The sequence below is a fragment of the Bos indicus x Bos taurus genome, chromosome 21 (assembly GCF_003369695.1).
Source record: "Bos indicus x Bos taurus breed Angus x Brahman F1 hybrid chromosome 21, Bos_hybrid_MaternalHap_v2.0, whole genome shotgun sequence".
NCBI classification, from domain to species: Eukaryota; Metazoa; Chordata; class Mammalia; order Artiodactyla; family Bovidae; genus Bos; species Bos indicus x Bos taurus.
In genome coordinates, this window is record NC_040096.1 from 6,679,274 (window position 1) to 6,698,391 (window position 19,118).

General features: G+C 48.7%; 1 protein-coding gene across 3 annotated transcripts in view; it reads left to right on the forward strand.

The window, feature by feature from the left end:
• Positions 1–19,118, forward strand: part of ADAMTS17 (ADAM metallopeptidase with thrombospondin type 1 motif 17) — a 406,748-nt gene that overhangs the window by 272,957 nt on the left and 114,673 nt on the right. For all 3 annotated transcript variants that reach the window (XM_027520979.1, XM_027520980.1, XM_027520981.1), the window contains exons 14-15: positions 3,152–3,279; positions 17,310–17,430. In XM_027520979.1, the coding sequence (XP_027376780.1) occupies positions 3,152–3,279; positions 17,310–17,430 (249 nt within the window). The remainder of the gene's footprint in view (positions 1–3,151; positions 3,280–17,309; positions 17,431–19,118) is intronic.

A 19,118-nucleotide genomic window follows, 5' to 3' on the forward strand; every position in this document is an offset into this window, starting at 1 on the left:
GATAAACCTGCCAAGCAAGCTAAAATGGTAACAGAGGGGTTAACGTTAAAATACTCCTTTCAAGCCCAGGAGACCTATTAACTAGAGCCCTAAGTTGATTTTCTTCAGAGGAAGGTGGTTGGGGATAGCCCCCTGTTAATGTCAGAAGAGTTGGTGAAAAGCATAATATAGTAAACAGTAGACAGATAGATTTTGGTTTCAGGGTAGATGCTCAAGCGGGTCCAGGGAGTCCCTCGAGTCCTGATCCACCTTGCCTGTCAGGTCTCCTCTGCATGACCTTGTCATGGGTGGGATCTCCCGTGCTGGCTCCTGGCAACCATCATCTTGGGTTATTCCATCTAAATGGAGGGACAGCTGACCTCAGCCTGCCACCTGGGGGAATGGAGCATTCTTTCCAGTATGCCTGTCCTCTGACAGCTCAGATCAGACCTATGAGTATTTTCACTGTCTGCCTCATCAGGAGTTTGCTATTTATTTGTCCACAAGACCAACTACCAGGGCCTTGAAAAGCATGCACGATTCATTTTTCTTTCCCAAGCAGTGCTAGAACAGCGCCTTGTGTGAGAGGTCCTCCATCCACATTTATTAAATGAAGCACTGTTACTTTGCTTACTTGGGAAACTACCCTTCACAGTTGACTTTTTTCCCCCACAACTAACTGGAACAGCCAAGTTGAACATGTGCACTCTACCCCTATAGCTTCTTTCTAGTGTTCTAAGACAAGATTCCCAGGGGACATGTTGGTCAGTAGCACTACATGGAGAGCTCAATGCAAAGCTGTTGAACACAGTGGCAGTTTAGTGAATGCCACTGAATCAGAAAAGTGAGCCTGGGCGAGGCAACGTGTCTGCTCTGACCAGACCTCTCCAGCTAGGATGCCAAAGTCTAAACTGAGGCCGTGTCAGCTCCAGAAGCCTTTTGTTTTACCCTGCCTTTGTTTATCTGAGGCCACCAGAAGGCCCTCCTGGGGAAGGCTCATAGTGGAGATAAAAGACTTGGCAGAAACAACGCAAAGATGTTGGTGTTTCTCTCTCTGGAAGTTCTTTTGCAAAATAATCATAGAAACTGCATTAGAATTGGGTGACTGAGAGAGAGAAAATGGTACATTTATCTTTCTCAATACCTACAAAAGAACAAAATCCATTCGTATTATTATTTTTTTAAGTCCTCTTTTCCCTACTTCAAACAGTGCCTTGTGTGAGAGAGGTCCTCCATCCACATTTATTAAATGAAGCATTGTTACTTCACTTCCTTATAACAATGTAAGTCCTAGCTTACTGGACGTCCTAGCTAATGCAATAAGACAAGAAAGGAAGTAAAAGGTCCACAGATTGGGGAAAAGAAAACTATCTTTGTTTGCAGATGGCATAATAATCTATAGAATATCCAAAAGAGTCAACAGAAAACAAAAACCTCCTGGATTATAACAAGGTTGCAGGATACAACATGTACAAAAGTCAGTCACTTCCTTATATAATAGCAATGAGCAAGTGGAGTTTGAAATTAAAAACACAATGCCAGGGACTTCCCTGAAAGTCTAATGGTTAAGATTCTGCTTCCCCTACAGGGGGCATGGGTCCAATCCCTGGTCAAGGAACTAAGATCCTGCATGCCATGCCTCACAGCCAAGAAGTAAAAGGAACACTACTGAAATTCTTAAAATAAAAACACAATGCTTTTTACATTAGTACCCCAAAAATGAAACAATCAGGTTTAAATCTAACAAAATATGTATAAGATCTGTATGAGGAAAGCTACAAAACTCTGATGAATGAAATAAAACAATTATATAAATGGGGAAATATTCCATGTCAGTGGAAAGATATCAAGATGCCAGTTCTTTCCAGTTTGATCTATAGATTAAGTAATCCTGGTCAAAATACCAGCAGGTTATTTTGGGGCTATCAATGAACTGATTCTGAAGTTTATACCGAAAGATGAAAATATTTACCAAGTCCTTCTGTGAGGCAGATCCTGGGACTGACCAAAGATGAAAGTTTGACTCTTTGTCCTCCAAGGGCTCCAATTTCCATCAGTTCTTTAATCTAAAGGTAATTTGCAATCCACCCCCTTCAAACTTACATAGCAAAAGGACTCACCTTATAAGAAATCCCAGACAGTAGGATTTGAGGGCTCTAATGGAGGATGCTGGGAGGGATTGGGGGCAGGAGGAGAAGGGGATGACAGAGGATGGGATGGCTGGATGGCATCACTGACTCGATGGACGTGAGTCTGAGTGAACTCCGGGAGTTGGTGATGGACAGGGAGGCCTGGCATGCTGTGATTCATGGGGTCGCAGAGTCGGACACGACTGAGTGACTGAACTGAACTGAATGGAGGTGTGTGCAAAGTGCAGATGGAGATTGCAACTCAGAGGTGGCATGAGAAGAGAGGGCTCTGGAGTAGATTCTGGGGTGCCAGAAATATTCCAGAAAGCTAAGTGCGTGGAGGAATTTCCAGGCAGAGAGAACAATCCAGGTAAAGGTGCGAGATCATGGCATGTTCTGAGAGCTCATTTGGTTTCAGCAGCAGCAGCAGAAATCAGGGTTTCCATCATGCCTGGGGAAATGGCTCTTACAAGTTGTCCTAGAGACTCATGTGTCCCCTTCTGTTCCTTATTCCTATACCATTTCTTCTAGGACCTTCTTGCTGCATAGCACAGCCCCGCAGCTTTTATCCAATGGCTGAGGAGCACTAAAACTTCAGCAAAAGCTGCTACTCTGGAGACACCCCAGGGCCGTTCCCCTCGCTGGGAGGCCGCCTCCTCCCCCTTCCCCACCCCAGGCCCACCCTTGGTACATATTCAACTTGCTTAGAGGTTAGCATTCTACAAAATGTTTGTTCAGCCTGGTGTTTTTAGTACTTTAAGGAAAAAGAAATACTGTATCTTTGCAAAGGATAAAGAAAACAACATGAAGAAAAGCCCACAGTGCTCTTACCTGCGTGTCGTTCCCCCGAATCAGAGGAGGGTCTTTTTCCATTTTCTGGGTCACATGTTCCAAGGGGTGGGTGCAGCATGTGCCCTGTACCTGTGACCTCAGTCCCATGCCAACTTCTTGTCTCTTGGACTGGCCTGCGCCTACAAGCATCTGCACCCCACCTGGCGCCCAAGACCCTTCCCACATCAATGTCCACCCCTTTCCCTCCTCAGATAAGCCATGTGAACTCTACTGCTCACCCCTCGGGAAGGAGTCCCCTCTGCTGGTGGCCGATAGAGTCCTGGACGGCACGCCCTGTGGGCCCTACGAGACGGATCTCTGCGTGCATGGCAGGTGCCAGGTGATGTGTTTTCCTTGTGTCCTTGGCAGGGTTTTGAAGGGGAGGCTCCCTCCAGGGGGAGCTTGGGGTGGCAGAGGCCTCAGGAGGCCTGGGTGAGTGGACTTTCTCAAGAAGGCATCCCGCGGGTGGTGTTGCCTCCTGTAGCCTGGCACCCCTCCCTCCCTCAGCAGTGACTGAGCCAACCAAGAGTTGAGGTGCTGAAAGAGCAGTGGCAACATGGTCATCGCAAACATCTTAGACTAACTTTGGACATCATGACAAAGGGAAGAGCAGGTAGGCTACTAGGTGGACTGGAGGATGTATATGAATGTGTATTGGGGGGCAAGCTTTGCTTGCTTAGCTACCAAAGATATAGTACAAGTGAGCTGATGCCTTCACAGGTGGTACCTAAGGAGGTGAATATGCCTGACTTTAGGGCTCCACCCACTGGAATATGATCCACAAACTCATCCTGGTGTTAGATGTCTGTGATTCATTAGTGTGATGAAAGATGTCATTTAAGAAGGCAAAAAGAGGAAGGAGAGAGGATGCCAATCATTTTAACTGTAGTGGACTTTTTTCCCCTTGCAAAGTCCAAACTAGTCTAAGACTGGAATTTTTCAGGGAAAAACTTGACAATGTCCAGATTCCTTTGGCACTGCGTGGCTTTGTTATCAAATGTGAATATGTGGGGGGCGATAGACACTTGGTGCCCAAGAGCCTTGGCCAGGCACCCTCCCAGGGAAGGAGGGGTGATGGGCCCTCGGGGCTGCCATGTTGTGGCAAAGAATGTACAGAGCCTCGGGCAGTGTGAACCCGATCTTATCATTATCATTGAAATGAGAAATTGCTGATGGTTCTGCTTCTCGGTAAACCTGCTAACAAGCGCGAGATTTGTTTCCGTCCTAAATTATAACATACACTTGCAGGGGTCACAGTGCGGCCCAAGTACGTATGTTCCTTTAGCAAACATATCCCAAGTTAAAAGCACGTGTGTTCTTTAAAGCAGCACCAGCTGAGCCACCTCCAGCCTCTCAGCAGCATTTTCTGCAGTGTTCTTACCAACGTGGAAACAATTCTAGGCATCCTGACATTTTCTGGCCAGCGGAGTCCATGTTAAATGGCCATTCATGATTTCAGCTCTCGGCAGTGAGTGCCAGTGTGACCTTTCCACGACTTTAGTTCTTATTGCAGCCTTTTCAATTAGAGAGGCTCCCCTATGCCATGACAGCAAAACTCTCAGCCCTTTCGTGAGTACAGCTGGGCACTCATGAGGCCATCTAAGGTATTCGAATAGCTTTAAGTCTGGTCATCAGTGTACCATTGAGCCAGAGCCTGGCCTGCACTTGAGTGTGACCGGGATGCTATGTGAACACTTGCCTTTCTGTTCCCACCTCTATCCCGTTACCACCTCCAAGTCCATCTCACATGGCTCTTCCACCATCTCCATCATTATATTTACTCACCCTGCACTGAGACTGGTGCTGACCAGCACAGCCCCTCCAGGCAGGGGCACTGGGGAGTGCAGAGGCTCAGACAGTGGCCCCTTTCACAGTGCAGTACAGTGGATGGGGTTCATGATCCTTGGAGCCTCGCCCTGACAGTGGGGAGACCCGTGCCTGTTCTTGGAAGTACCATCACCTCTACGTGGATGCCCCCCAGTGACCCACTGCCTCCAGGCAGCCCACCAGTCCTAGCAGAAGGCCACTGTCCTGGCGGGTGGCACCAGCACCTACCAGCAAGCACCTCATGAGAGAAACTGGCTTTCTGAAGGAAGTTAAATCCCATCTGTAATTTTTCTAATAGTGCTCATTCTTCAGAGGGAATCTGTGAAGGTTAACTTTCACCCATGGTTAACTCAATACACACAGAAATTCAAATTAGTAATGTCAGAGTTAATGAAATTTTATAATACTATTGAGCATGTTTAAGTAAGACTGTAAGAAATTAAATACAAATATAGTATTTATGCTTAGTTATAGTGATTGCCAAGGTGGAAAGTTCTGGATTTCTGTGGTGCTTGTAAATGAGTCAGGCAAGGAATGTTGCTTAAAGAGAAGAGAATTATTAATAAAAAGAAACCTCACGGGGTTTGTGAGCAGAGGGTCTGACCTGTTCATCGATGCCATCACCTAATTACAGTGGATAAAAGGTAGAAATCTTCCATACTTTATGTAAGACAGCACTACAGAAATGTTGCTGTGGTTAACTTGCTAGCTTTTCCTGCTGTTCTCTGCAGCTGTAAATTTTGCTATTTTAGGGTAGCGGAAGGAGTTCTGGGAAATTCTGAGAAGCATGGTGACTAGTTGGTGGGGAACGGCAGGGACAAGAGGCTCCAAAATGGCCTTTTGAGAAGATTCCACTGAGCTCCAAATAGCAGGCTGATTCAAACCATAACATGAAACATGGAAATACCATTTTACTCTGTTTTATGAGGACCAAGTTGAGTTTCATTTCATTGAGTCACAAATTACTTAACATGCTAAAATGAAACTTAACAGCACTCATAAAAGTGGGAGTGAGTTGGGAGAAGAAACACAAACATTGTCTATTTTTCAGCAAGTCCCTATAAATCAGGAGTCCCGTCATTAATGATTCCTCCTGTTGGCCTCCAGAAGCAAAGAAATCAAGTTAATATGCCTCTAATGTGCAACTTGCCTCAAAGCTGCTGACCAGTAAGGGGTGAGTCAAACAGCTGAACACGTCTGGGACCAGATGTGTTTGGCTTCATCAGCTTATGTACACTTGCAGCCAATGAACTCTAATTGCAGTCACATTTCCTTGGGACCCTAGCTCATGTATGGATCCCTTGTTTGACGAACAGCAAAACACCTTCAGGGCCTGTAAGCTTCTTCAGTGAAGGGATGGTGTCTGATAATCTGTGTTCTCCAAAGAGCTATCTTGAAGGACAGACAGTTTCTGATTGCATTTCACAAAGGAAAAAAAGAAGACTGGGTGGGTCCCTGGCTCTTAGGGACTTAAGTGATTCTGGAACCTGGAGCTCATTTCAATGGACCATTTTCAATGTCCAGAATTTATTTATCTCTTATTTTGGGTACAGTGGTTTTCTATTAGGCAAGTAGAATTACTGATGGGATTTAGGAGATTTATAAGAGACTCTAACTTCAGAGTCTCCTCGTGTAAAGAAGGGGTCACAAGCATGCAGGAAGCTCTCAGTTGAGTTCAGTTCAGTTATTCAGCTGTGTCCAACTCTTGGCAACCCCATGGACTGCAACACGCCAGGCTTCCCCTTCCATCACCAGCTCCCGGAACTTGCTCAAACTCGTGTCCATTGAGTCAGTGATGCCATCCAAACATCTCATCCTCTGTCATCCCCTTCTCCTCCTGCCTTCAATCTTGCCCAGAATCAGGTCTTTTCCAATGGGTCAGTTCTTATCAGGTGGCCAAAGTATTGGAGTTTCAGCTTCAGCATCAGTCCTTCCAATGAATATTCAGGACTGATTTCCTTTAGGATGGACTGGGTGGATCTCCTTGCAGGAAGCTCTACTGGGTGTTTATGTATAGGTAGGCCTGTGTTTCAATATGCCCACCTGGTTGCTGCTTTTCACCCTTCAGCTGACACCCTGAAGTGTGTGATTATTGGTACCGGACCTTTATCCAAAGCAGTGCTTACACCTCTGATGTCATACCCTGCATCCCTTTCACCTGATTAACCTCCCATAGCAACTTTCAGATTAAGCCTGTAGACTAAGCCACATGGTCACCCCTCTTCCATCCCAGGACTCTAGTAACCCAATGGTTAAGGCAGCATAGCATGCACCATGGTGGTGAAGAGAAGTAGAAGCCATCCTTTGACAAGAAGGCAGAAGTGGATGGAAGTTTTACTGAAGGAACAGAGGCCAAAGCTGAAACAGATGGAGAGTCACAACCAAAAAGAAAGCAAGAAGCTTGAGGAAGTCTAGGACTTGGGAATGGAGGGTGGAAGCAAAGAGTTGGCTGAAAACAGTGAGTCATGGTTGGTGACCATGCCTGGCCTGGAACTTGGAGCTTGACGAGCTCTTAGGGAATTGTCTTCAAGCTTTTCCCCAAAGTCATGTGATAAGCTGTTCAAGGACAGCTGGAGCAGGGAAGGGACCCCAGTGTTCGAGCGCAGTGCCCACCCTCTGGGACTAAGGGCAGAGCCCAGCTTCCCTCCTACCCAGCCCGAATGGAAGCCTGCCACCCTGCATCCAAAGTGGCCTGTCACTTGGCCATCTGTGCCTCATTCTCAAATACAAGTGGTCAGCCAGAGATCATCAGCTCCCTGAAGAAAACCAGCAGCAGGAATGAGAAAAGACCAAGAAAAACAAACAGGAAAACTGACCCTGGCAAAAAAATTGAGATAATTACAGAATTCTGTATGCAGCCAAATGATCAACCAAGCATGCAGGCAAAATAATTTTGGGACATGGAAGAACTCAGAAATTTTATTTTCCATGCATCCTTCTGAAGAAATGAGGTGCAGTTTAGCAGTTTAGGATGAGGGTGAAGGCCAGAAGAAGGAAGACGAGCCCAGCAGGACTTGGTGGAGCAACCCGGGAGCCCGGGAGAGGCCAGGAGGGGTCAGCATCGCTGGCTGAAAGCAGCAATTAAATTTAAAATAAGAAGTCAGAGATGTCCCTCTAACAGCAGAGAGAGAAGGGCAGTGGTTGGAAGATAGCTATTAAGCTGAAGAAAGGAAGTGCTTCTTATCTCAGCCAGGAACATGAATACAAATGAGGACCGCTGAAATCTGTGTGAGGAAGTCCCAGTTCAAAAATGAGAAGGTGAAACCGCATGGTTGAGGGAATGGTCACTGTGCTGTCCAGCTGTTGGTGCAGAAGAGAAGGCAGAGGACTTGGTTTGAAAACCGAAGCCTCCTGTTTCCCCAGCTTGATGAGAGTTCAGCATTGGTATGCTTTTATTGCACATGCATTCTGTGCTCCGTACCACACAGGCCACTGTGTTTGGGGTGGACAACAAAACAGAGGTTCATAAGACACCCTCTTTCCTGGGCTTATGGTCCGTCTGGAGGAAGATGAGACTGACTCACGTGAAACCCTAATGACCACAGGTGAAGGTATGATCAAGAGCCAGTGAGAGACTGGATTTAGAAAGAGCAGAAAGAACATTCCATGTCCTGGGTGGTGCACTGGGCATGTAGTGCTTGGCAGGACCAAGAGGGTCCCTGTCCCCACGCATGGCGCAGATGAGGAACATGTACACTCACAGACCTGGTCATCCCCTCAGTCTGGCCCACGTGAGGACGGAAATGGGGTCATGGAAAGTAAGCTGTGGGCAGCATGGCAGGGCCCTGTGAAGAGATAGAGCCGGCCTGGTGGAGATGGGGCAGGGCCAGTGCTCCTGGCAGAAGGCAGGGGTGTGCCGGTGGGGGGGCGAGAATTCCAGAAACAGGGGTGGGTGTGGGGGAGGTGCCGTGGTCCAGGCTGTGCAGGGCTTGGCCGGCGGTGGTGGGGCTCCAGGTTTCTTCTGACGGTGGAGCTCATGGGAGCATGCGGGAGGCAGTGGGCCACGGTATGTGCCAGGAGGAGGGGGAGGGCAGACGAGGGGTTCAGACGAGATTGAGGAAATGTGGGCATGCTCTGCAGGCAGTGGGGTCCATGGCCACTACCCACTTATCTTCCCTGGTGAGGGTCAGTCCTGGAGCAGAAGAGCAAAAACCCGTGCAGTCGGCCCTTTGCTGAGTAATCAGGCCTCACCTGGGTAGTGGCCATGAGCACAGATAAGAAACAGGCACTGGAGGGGTCACAGGGCACCAAGCTGTGAGCCGGCACCTGAGTGAGTGTATTAGGAAGAGGACCAGAAGTGGCCTGGAGGGCTTGGGTCAGGGTTGGGAAGGCGGCTGCATCTGTGAGTTCCAGGAGAGTGCGCGGAAGTGTCCTGAACTGAGAAGTCTGGAGCCGGCAGCTTTGGAGGAGGAGCCAGTGTCTCAGGGTGGCCACACTGAGGTCAGTGTCCTGGCTGGAGAGTCAGGGGGAGTAAGGATTGTCAGCAGACCAGCCCCTGTGAGCCTGGGTGGGGGGCAAGTATGAGGTTTAAGAGCTATCTGCACGTGAGTGATGGTTGCAGCTTAAGGAGAAGGTGACATTACCAAGGAAAATCAGGAGCAGAAGGGGCACAAGAGCTACCCACTTCTGCAGAGTCCAGGGCAAGAGAGGAGGGGAAAGAGCCGTCCATGGGGCCCGAGAGAAGCACACAAAAGTTTGCCCCCTTCTCGGCCTCTGTCTTAGCATCTTTATTCCCGGTCTGGCACATAACAGGCACGTGACCATGCTTTGGGTGAATGAATCAATGCACAGCACAGATGGGGCGTCAGATGCTAAAAAGTGACAGGCCAAAGATGAGGATGGAGACATGGTCAATGGATGTGGTGACCAGGAGGTTATCTGTGGCTGGTGATCGTCCATCGACAAGGGTAGGATGCCGGGGAAAGCATTCAGGTTTTCCAGCACTGAAGTGGATATTCCTCACTTCTGTGCTGTTCATGGTCCATCCTTTGCCCTCCTCCAGAACACAGCCCTGAGTACTAATGCTCTCCTAGGCGTTTTGCATGTTCCATAGGAACTGTCTTTACTGAATGAACTTGTGCCTTTCCTGCCAGGTCCCAACCACCCTGAACCTTCAGTTAAGTACACCCTGGACAGTGTCCTCCCCTTGGTGTCACACGCACCCTGGCTCATCAGCAGAACAGAGCTCTGACCAGCGGATGCTGACTAGCAACTGCTTTGAAAGCTCAGAAATGGGTAGCAGGTTTTCCTAGTGCCTGTAGAAAAGTGATCCCTGGGATAAATGGGAATATGCAAGAGTAAATTGTTTGGAGTTTCCTTTGGTTTTGTCATCTTGTCCTCTAGAACACCAAACCTCATAAACACAGTCATTAAATCTGTGACAGTCAGCGTCTGGGTGGGGGGCAGGGGGATCGGAGAATCCAGCCTCTTCCAAGTATATAATGTGTTTCTTGAACTACGCTGTAGCAGAGGGAGGAAATACCACTGTTGGCAGATTAGTTTGGCTGTTGCCCCTTGGTTTTCAGATTCACTGCTGTTCAGAGACATGCATGCCCTGCATGCCCTGCCTTTAAATGCAGTTATCATCTAAAATAATACCAGGCAGAGAGCACAGCACGCAAAACTGTCCCAGCCCCTGGGTGCCCCAAAGAATTAACTTACAGGGTGACCCTGCCCGCATCCCTGTGTGTACCTGACCTGAGAATCCCACGGGGACAGACCACGACCTGCTGCAGGTGGGGCTGCTTGACAATACAAGAGAGCCCGCCTGCACATGGGCCTCTGCACTCGGCTTGTGTGCGGAGAGGGAAGATGCGGTTCTGCAGGCCTTCTCCTTCCCCTCTGCCTTTTCTGGAGAGGAGGGAGTCTGTGGCAGAAAAGGGAGAGATGACAATTACCTGTTGAGCCCTCCTCTGCTCAAATCGGAGGAGGGGGAGCTTGTTCCCCAGCCCCGTAGAAGGAAGGTGGCCCAGGAGCAGGCTCCATCCATCTCAACAGGGCCCACCTCTCATCTGGGCCTGAGAGGTGAACTTGGGTTTCTCCAACTAGAACAGAGGTAATTTTTGCAGCAACCCTCAGAGACTGAGGTTAATACTCTTATTTTTAGAATGGGAAAACTGAGGCTTGTATCCAAATGTGTAACTCTCCTCAGTTCACGCATTAGCATTTTCAGAAGAGAAGCTGACTGCCCACTTGCCAGGTAGCTTTGCCCTAATCCAGAAGCCAGCTGTCTACAATCTGAAGTCATGTCTGAGGACACTTCTGTTCTGAGAGGTGAAGTTTTAACAAAAGAAGCAAATGTTTGCATGCAGATGACATGATCCTTTACATACAAAACCCTAAAGACTCCACCAGAAAATTACTAGAACTAATCAATGATTATAGTAAAGTTGCAGGATATAAAATCAACACACAGAAATCCCTTGCATTCCTATACACTAATAATGAGAAAACTGAAAGAGAAGGAAACAATTCCATTCACCATTGCAACGGAAAGAATAAAATACTTAGGAATATATCTACCTAAAGAAACTAAAGACCTATATATAGAAAACTATAAAACACTGGTGAAAGAAATCAAAGAGGACACTAATAGATGGAGAAATATACCATGTTCATGGATTGGAAGAATCAGTATAGTGAAAATGAGTATACTACCCAAAGCAATTTATAGATTCAATGCAATCCCTATCAAGCTACCAACGGTATTCTTCACAGAGCTAGAACAAATAATTTCACAATTTGTATGGAAATACAAAAAACCTCAAATAGCCAAAGCGATCTTGAGAAAGAAGAATGGAACTGGAGGAATCAACCTACCTGACTTCAGGCTCTACTACAAAGCCACAGTTATCAAGACAGTATGGTACTGGCACAAAGACAGAAATACTGATCAGTGGAACAAAATAGAAAGCCCAGAGATAAATCCACACACATATGGACATCTTATCTTTGACAAAGGAGGCAAGAATATACAATGGATTAAAGACAATCTCTTTAACAAGTGGTGCTGGGAAAACTGGTCAACCACTTGTAAAAGAATGAAACTAGAACACTTTCTAACACCATACACAAAAATAAACTCAAAATGGATTAAAGATCTCAACGTAAGACCAGAAACTATAAAACTCCTAGAGGAGAACATAGGCAAAACACTCTCTGACATACATCACAGCAGGATCCTCTATGACCCGCCTCCCAGAATATTGGAAATAAAAGCAAAAATAAACAAATGGGACCTAATTAAACTTAAAAGCTTCTGCACAACAAAGGAAACTATTAGCAAGGTGAAAAGACAGCCTTCAGAATGGGAGAAAATAATAGCAAATGAAGCAATGGACAAACAACTAATCTCAAAAATATACAAGCAACTCCTACAGCTCAACTCCAGAAAAATAAATGACCCAATCAAAAAATGGGCCAAAGAACTAAATAGACATTTCACCAAAGAAGACATACAGATGGCTAACAAACACATGAAAAGATGCTCAACATCACTCATTATCAGAGAAATGCAAATCAAAACCACTATGAGGTACCATTTCACGCCAGTCAGAATGGCTGCGATCCACAAGTCTACAAGCAATAAATGCTGGAGAGGGTGTGGAGAAAAGGGAACTCTCTTACACTGTTGGTGGGAATGCAAACTAGTACAGCCACTATGGAGAACAGTGTGGAGATTCCTTAAAAAACTGGAAATAGAACTGCCTTATGATCCAGCAATCCCACTGCTGGGCATACACACTGAGGAAACCAGAAGGGAAAGAGACACGTGTACCCCAATGTTCATCGCAGCACTGTTTATAATAGCCAGGACATGGAAGCAACCTAGATGCCCATCAGCAGATGAATGGATAAGAAAGCAGTGGTACATATACACAATGGAGTATTACTCAGCCATTAAAAAGAATACATTTGAATCAGTTCTAATGAGATGGATGAAACTGGAACCTATTATACAGAGTGAAGTAAGCCAGAAAGAAAAACACCAATACAGTATACTAACGCATATATATGGAATTTAGAAAGATGGTAACAATAACCCTGTGTACGAGACAGCAAAAGAGACACTGATGTATAGATCAGTCTTATGGACTCTGTGGGAGAGGGAGAGGGTGGGGAGATTTGGGAGAATAGCATTGAAACATGTATAATATCATGTATGAAACGAGTCGCCAGTCCAGGTTCGATGCATGGTACTGGATGCTTGGGGCTGGTGCACTGGGACGACCCAGAGGGAGGGGAGGGGAGGGAGGAGGGTGGAGGGTTCAGGATGGGGAACGCGGGTATACCTGTGGCAGATTCATTTCGATATTTGGCAAAATTAATACAATATTGTAAAGTTTAAAAATAAAATAAAATTAAAAAAAAAAAGATTAAAGCAGAATGCTGGGTAAGGAAAGAAGAGAAAATAACGGAGAACCTTCCCCCTGTATCCAGCCTTTGACAGTTTAACATGGAAGATGCTGTGAGTCCTACAAACAAGGCTGTTGAAGGTTCCCAGATCTGGGTCTCTGCTTCCTGGGTAGAGACCTGTGAGTCGGAAGTTCTGAACAGCCATAAACCAGCATCCAGGTGGTCTGTGAGGCCCTCGCCAAAGGCATTTTGTGATTTATAACCAGACGTTCTGTCATGATGGAGCTTCCTGTGGGTTCTTTACTTGACCTGAGCACCACTGTAAGTGTGCCCCATTTCCGAGAGCACAGGGAGGCCCCCACATCCATTGAGGGGTCCTCAGCCCAGAACGGCTTTGGCTCAGGGGCACAGCTCCAGTGGGAGCTCCAGGCATGGGACCTTTCCCGACAGGAAGGGACACTTCTTCAGGACACAGGGCTGGGGTCTCTCAGCAGTGGCTGTCTCCAAGAAGGTCCCTCTCTGAGCTCCAAACCTAGCCCAGTGGTCTTCCACGAGGCCCTGGGCCTGCAGCCTCACCTGGGAATTCAGCAGGAACACAAATCCTTGGGCAATGGGTGACCTACCCAGGCCTCCAGGTGACTGCAGCCTGCTGGAGTTTGGTGAGCTTGTGTTCCTGGGCCCAGGAGGTCATCTCTCTGTTCTGGACATTGACCACAGCTGGTCAGACCAGGAGGCGTTGTTCCTTTAGCAGGTGCTAAGTGAGGACTGTGTGGAAGGGCATACCATCTTGGTAGACTAATTTTATCCCTCAAGAGTCATCACCCCAGTGAAAAAATAAGGAGGGGGCTCATGTTTTGGAAAGGATGGTGCAACACCTCCTCAGAGAAACAGATGCTGACAGTGGGCCCCTGGACTTACCTGTGAATAACCTGGACTCTCAAAAAGAGGCGAGGGCTGGCTCCTTGCAGTCCAAGCATACCCAAGTGTTGCAAAGCCACAGGGCGCCCAGCAGTCCCATGGACAGTCTCGTCTCACCAGGCCCCCAACTGATGGTGACTTCATCCCTGAAAAAATGGAAACCAATTCCAAACATTGCATATTCTTAAACATTGGATCCCATGAGGTCTAACTCAGTGTCAGCTGGGGCCTGCTACTGAGCAAGCATGCACACATTCTTTATGTTATGTTTTAGGAGCAATAGTGAGAATCACAGTGGTTCTCATCGTGGGCCCCCCTACCTGCCTCTGCTTGTCCGGAGCGGCAGTGTCTCCTGTCGGGGAGGGGGCCCCCGAGGACACCTGATGCTGCCCTGGCTATGCAGGGGCTTTGCGAGCATTCATTTGCACTACTGCCCTTCCTCATTCTCACTTTCTTTTCCCCACCAAGATCCTTCTTTCAGGGGACCCTTGGGAGGGAAAGCGGTTTGCTCATTTAGGAAAGTGGTGTCCTTCTTCCCAGTGAGTCCCTCATCCTACTCCTCCTGGAAGCTCCTCCCATGCCTGTCCATCTTGCATCCAGGTGAATTCTTAGTCTGGCAGATTTGAAATGCAGACTTCACCTCCTAGCTGTGTCTTACCAGGAAAATCCATGGACAGAGGAGCCTGAGCAACTGAGCACATACGCACACACACACGTGCACACGCATGCACACACAGCCACACACACACGATCTCAGCCAGACAACAAGTAGCCTTTTGAAATTCCAGCATGGATTCTGCCCCAACACCTCCTTTTCCCAAAGGTAGTGTTTCTGGTGTTCTTTTAGCTTCCCTATTCTGAGCATTTCAAAGTTCTCACAAACCCAGCATGCTCTGGGGAGAGGCCTGACCTTGTCCAGAATGTCTTACAGTGGCCTCAGTCCCAGGCTGGGGACATCAGGGTTCCCAAGCCAGCCTGAGGCCAGGAGGCAGGAGGTGAAGGACCATTCCTGGCCCTGCCAGACACTCACTGTGTGGCCCCTAGGTTTGCCATGTGCCTTCGCTGGGCTGGGGAAAGCTGTCAAGACCAGGAGGGCTGTTAGCGTAGAGTATCCAGAAAACTTTTATCTGGACATCCTGACTGAGGTATCAGTGATACCTGCTTAAATCAGAGACCCACTATTGCTGAGCCGCAGTGTGATTAAAAGCATAATAGGAAACCAGTGTGAGAGGAGTCTAGAGCTGAGAGTACCTGGAGACGGGGAAGCCACGTGGGGACAGGTCAGGGTGATGTGAAAGAGGCAAGGTGCAGGGGCCAACTTGGGGGTCTTGGCCCTGTGGCAGTACTGGAAACAGGCTAGGGACCGGGACGTTGGACTCTGGAACAGGAGACTCGAAATTGGGCAGCGCACATGTGGCACACAGATCTGACCACAGGGAGTTGCAGAGGCTGCCGGTTGAGGAGAATTTTGGATCTTGGCTGCCTTCTGTTCGTAGTGCCTGTAATTTTGTGTTAAGCGTCTTCCCAGGAATTAGCCAGCAGTCCAGATCGTGAACCTAGGCAGCTCCTGCCACATGATCCAGCTCACCTACTTCCAGGTCTCACGGGGTGGTCTGCCCTGGCAAGGTGTGACAGGCAATGCCGCTTACCAGTCAGGGTCTCCATTCGTCACTGATTCACCCCTTCATTCACTTTCTCTGTTCACACCTTGTCTGGTCTCTGGCTGCCAAAGCCCCTGATCTTCTCGCCCTGTAGCTGTTTTTATACTAACTTTGGACACATGGGAGTTTCTTTTTTAAAAATGTATTGCCCTTTTTCAGTTTTCATTTCATTTGGGAACCAAATTTGCTTTGCCCTTAGCATATCTTCAAGTCTTCGCTGAAATACATTCAGTGACGATATCATTTTTGGACACATGATAATAAGTTCTCACTAATTCTTTCCCAAAGAAACAAAAGTGTCCAAGGGTGAGACTCCACACTGTTCAGAATGAAGCCTCATTTGTGCTTCGTGTAGCATGCCATGCTGCCAGGGTTCTCTGAGTGTGGTCCCGGCCAGCAGCTGCAGCAGCACTTGGGAACTTCACAGAAATAGAGATACTCGGGTCCATTCAGCCCTGCTGGATCAGAAACTTTGGGAATGGGTCCTGCATCTGTGTTTTCACGGCCCTCCTGGTGAGGTGGATGCACCTTGATGTTTAAGAATCACTGCCCTTATGAAACAGAGGGTTCTGGTTCATTGGGTGAGCTGCGGGGCCAAGCCTTTGCCTCCAGGAGGTTTGTGGTGTGGCTGGCTCTACTCCGTGCCCTGCCCCCTTGGGAGCGGGGACACAGAAGGGGGAAGGGGTGCAGTCACCTGGGCTTGGCTTGTCTGGATTAGAACCCTTCCCAGCCTGATGCAGGGTACAGGGCAGTGGAGACCCAGTTCTTGTTCTGGAATTCTTTACTCCAGGGGAGATGGGTGGAGAGACATTTTAGCAATTTAACTAGCAAATAATTAAACACACCAGTGTTTACCGTAACAAACTCAGGTATGTTATTTTGCAGACCATAAAAGTCTCGTGAATTTTTTTTTAAGGAGAAACAGGAATTCACAACCTTTTTCCACTTTTTATGAACTGACTGTGCTTCCCTGGGGCCAGCCAGGGTCAGGGTGACCCTCCTCTGCCCTCAGACAGGCCTGTCTGAAAAAATTTGAAAAAATTTGAGCAGCAGGGTATCTTCCTGGGCTAAATCCCCCTGACTGAGGACTAGGGGGCTCACGCCCAGCCAGCCTGCCTAAGCTCTGGGCTTCCTGACCCCAGCAGAAAAGTCACTATGGTGTCTGCCGTGTCTTCTGAGACTGTTGGCTATTCCAGCCAAGATAGAATCACGGACTGACGCAGCTCCAAGGGGAACACGGGTCGTGTGAAACTGTGGCCATGCCGGGAGGTGTGGGAGCTGGCTTCCCTTCTCCCATGGCCCCACCTCGGGTGGCTCTGGAAGGGCCTGGCCCGGGCCCCAGTGTGAGTTCCAGGCCCCTGGGCCTTCACAGATCCCTTCTCCCTAACAGACACTAACGCAGGTATTTGATGACTATGTGGTGTAAGGGCAAATGTAATACAAGCTGGATTGTATTCTTTTTCTCTCCTGGTTTTAAAATATTTGCTTGGGCCTCTGGAGGTGTTGTGAGCCCTCCCGCGCCAGCCTGCTGGGCCTCATGGAGAGTCAGCCCTGCAGGGTGTGCCTCTGAGTGCTACACTCAGAATAACCCAGCGCTCTGCTTGTTTAGAAAATCGGCTGTGATGGCATCATCGGGTCTGCGGCCAAAGAAGACCGGTGTGGGGTCTGCAGCGGGGACGGCAAGACCTGCCGCGTGGTCAAGGGCGACTTCAGCCACGCTCGGGGCACAGGTGAGCTCGAGCCTCAGGAAAGGTGGCCCCGGCCACTGAGAGCAGACGGGTGAGCACGGTCCCCAGGGTGTTGCTGCAGCAACCGGACAGCCTACAAGTGCTGTGCATTTTATTGCCCCAAAGCCAATCTTACTGGATCCTCTCTTGACCAAAGTCAATGATCACTTGGCTTCCTTGCATCTTACGTGTATGGACCAGTTAATAATAGTTAGGGAGGCTTCCCAGGTGGCACAGCAGTAAAGAATCTTCCTGCCATTGCAAGAGGCGCAGGTTCGATCCCTGGGTTGGGAAGATTCCCGTGAAGAAGGAAATGGCAATCCACCCCAGTATTCTTGCCTGGAGAATCCCCAGGGGCAGAGGAGCTTAGGAGCTTGGTGGGCTACAGTCCACGGAGTTGCAAAGAATTGGACACAACTGAGTGACTGAGCACGCACCCACAATAGTATTTACGGCCCCCTGCACTTTAGTCTTAGGATTTCTGAAAGGCAGAGAAAAACATGATAGCCAGAATGACATGTTTAGGTTCTTTGACCTGAATAGTCTGTCCCAGTGCTGTGGGTTGGCCCCCGAGGTCCATTCTCATGCAGTGGCTCCCTGTCCCACCAGCCCCCCCCACCCCCGCCCCTCTCGCAGCGCACGCCAGCTCGTCTGTCTGTCTGTCCCACATACAAAGGTGACAACAGACACTTGTCCACATCGTTTTTACCCGTGTAAAATGAGGTTCTTTGCTGTCCCTGAACTTTCCGTCAGTAAAAGGATAGCATTTCCACACATCGCTAAACATGCCTGAAGCCCCATGTTCTGGGACGTCCGTGATGCGGCTGCTGGATGGGACTGCAGAGTCCCTGTGACTCCCGTGTCCCAGAGGTAGCCCGGCCCCCTCCCCGGGCCTGGAGAAGTCGAAGGGTTCAGCTGATGGGCAGCACAGTCTTTCCGCTGGAACCATCTTCACAGCCTGTGTGTGTGGGCTGCCTTGCCCAGAGGTGGGAGAGTTTCTGATTGCCCGCCTGGTGGCTGCCAACTTACAATGTCCAGGGAAGTAGCTTCTTGACACCCACTCAATGAGAGGAGCACGAGGTGGGCAAGTCGCCCGGAGGGTGAGTGAGTGTCCCTTCCCCTGACACCGCCAAGGATGACAGCACCAGGATAACTCACTGAGTGGAGCTGAGCTAGAAGCTTCCAATTCCCAGAGCTGCTTTGGATGGAGGCGTTTCAGGCGCGTTCCCCCGGTACGGGGACAGGATCACAGTTGTTCCCCCTGTCCCACAGAGCGAGCAGAGAGGAGAATCCATGCACGGCTGCCTTTCTCTGTTGGTACAGGAGCCCTGGTCTGGAGCAAAGGCTGCTTCTAGACACCTCATGGAAAGGGCTCCTACTATACAGACACTCTGCAGAATCCTGACAGCCAAACCAGAGCCACACGCAAGTGAGAATTACACTTCCGGCTCAGTAAGGGCTGGTTTCCGGACTTTGAAGATGGGTGCCCAGGCTGTGGGACCGGCCTCCTGAGGGAACCTCTGCCTCCTGCCCGGCTCTGACGAAAGCCAAAGAAGCTGCCACTGGAACGAGTCAGTGTGGGGGAGGTGCCCCCCAAAGCCGCACCATCCAGTGCAGTCGCCACAGGCCACCAACGTCCATTCAGATTTTAAATATAATTAGTTTAAATTAAAGCAGCATAAAACTTCAGT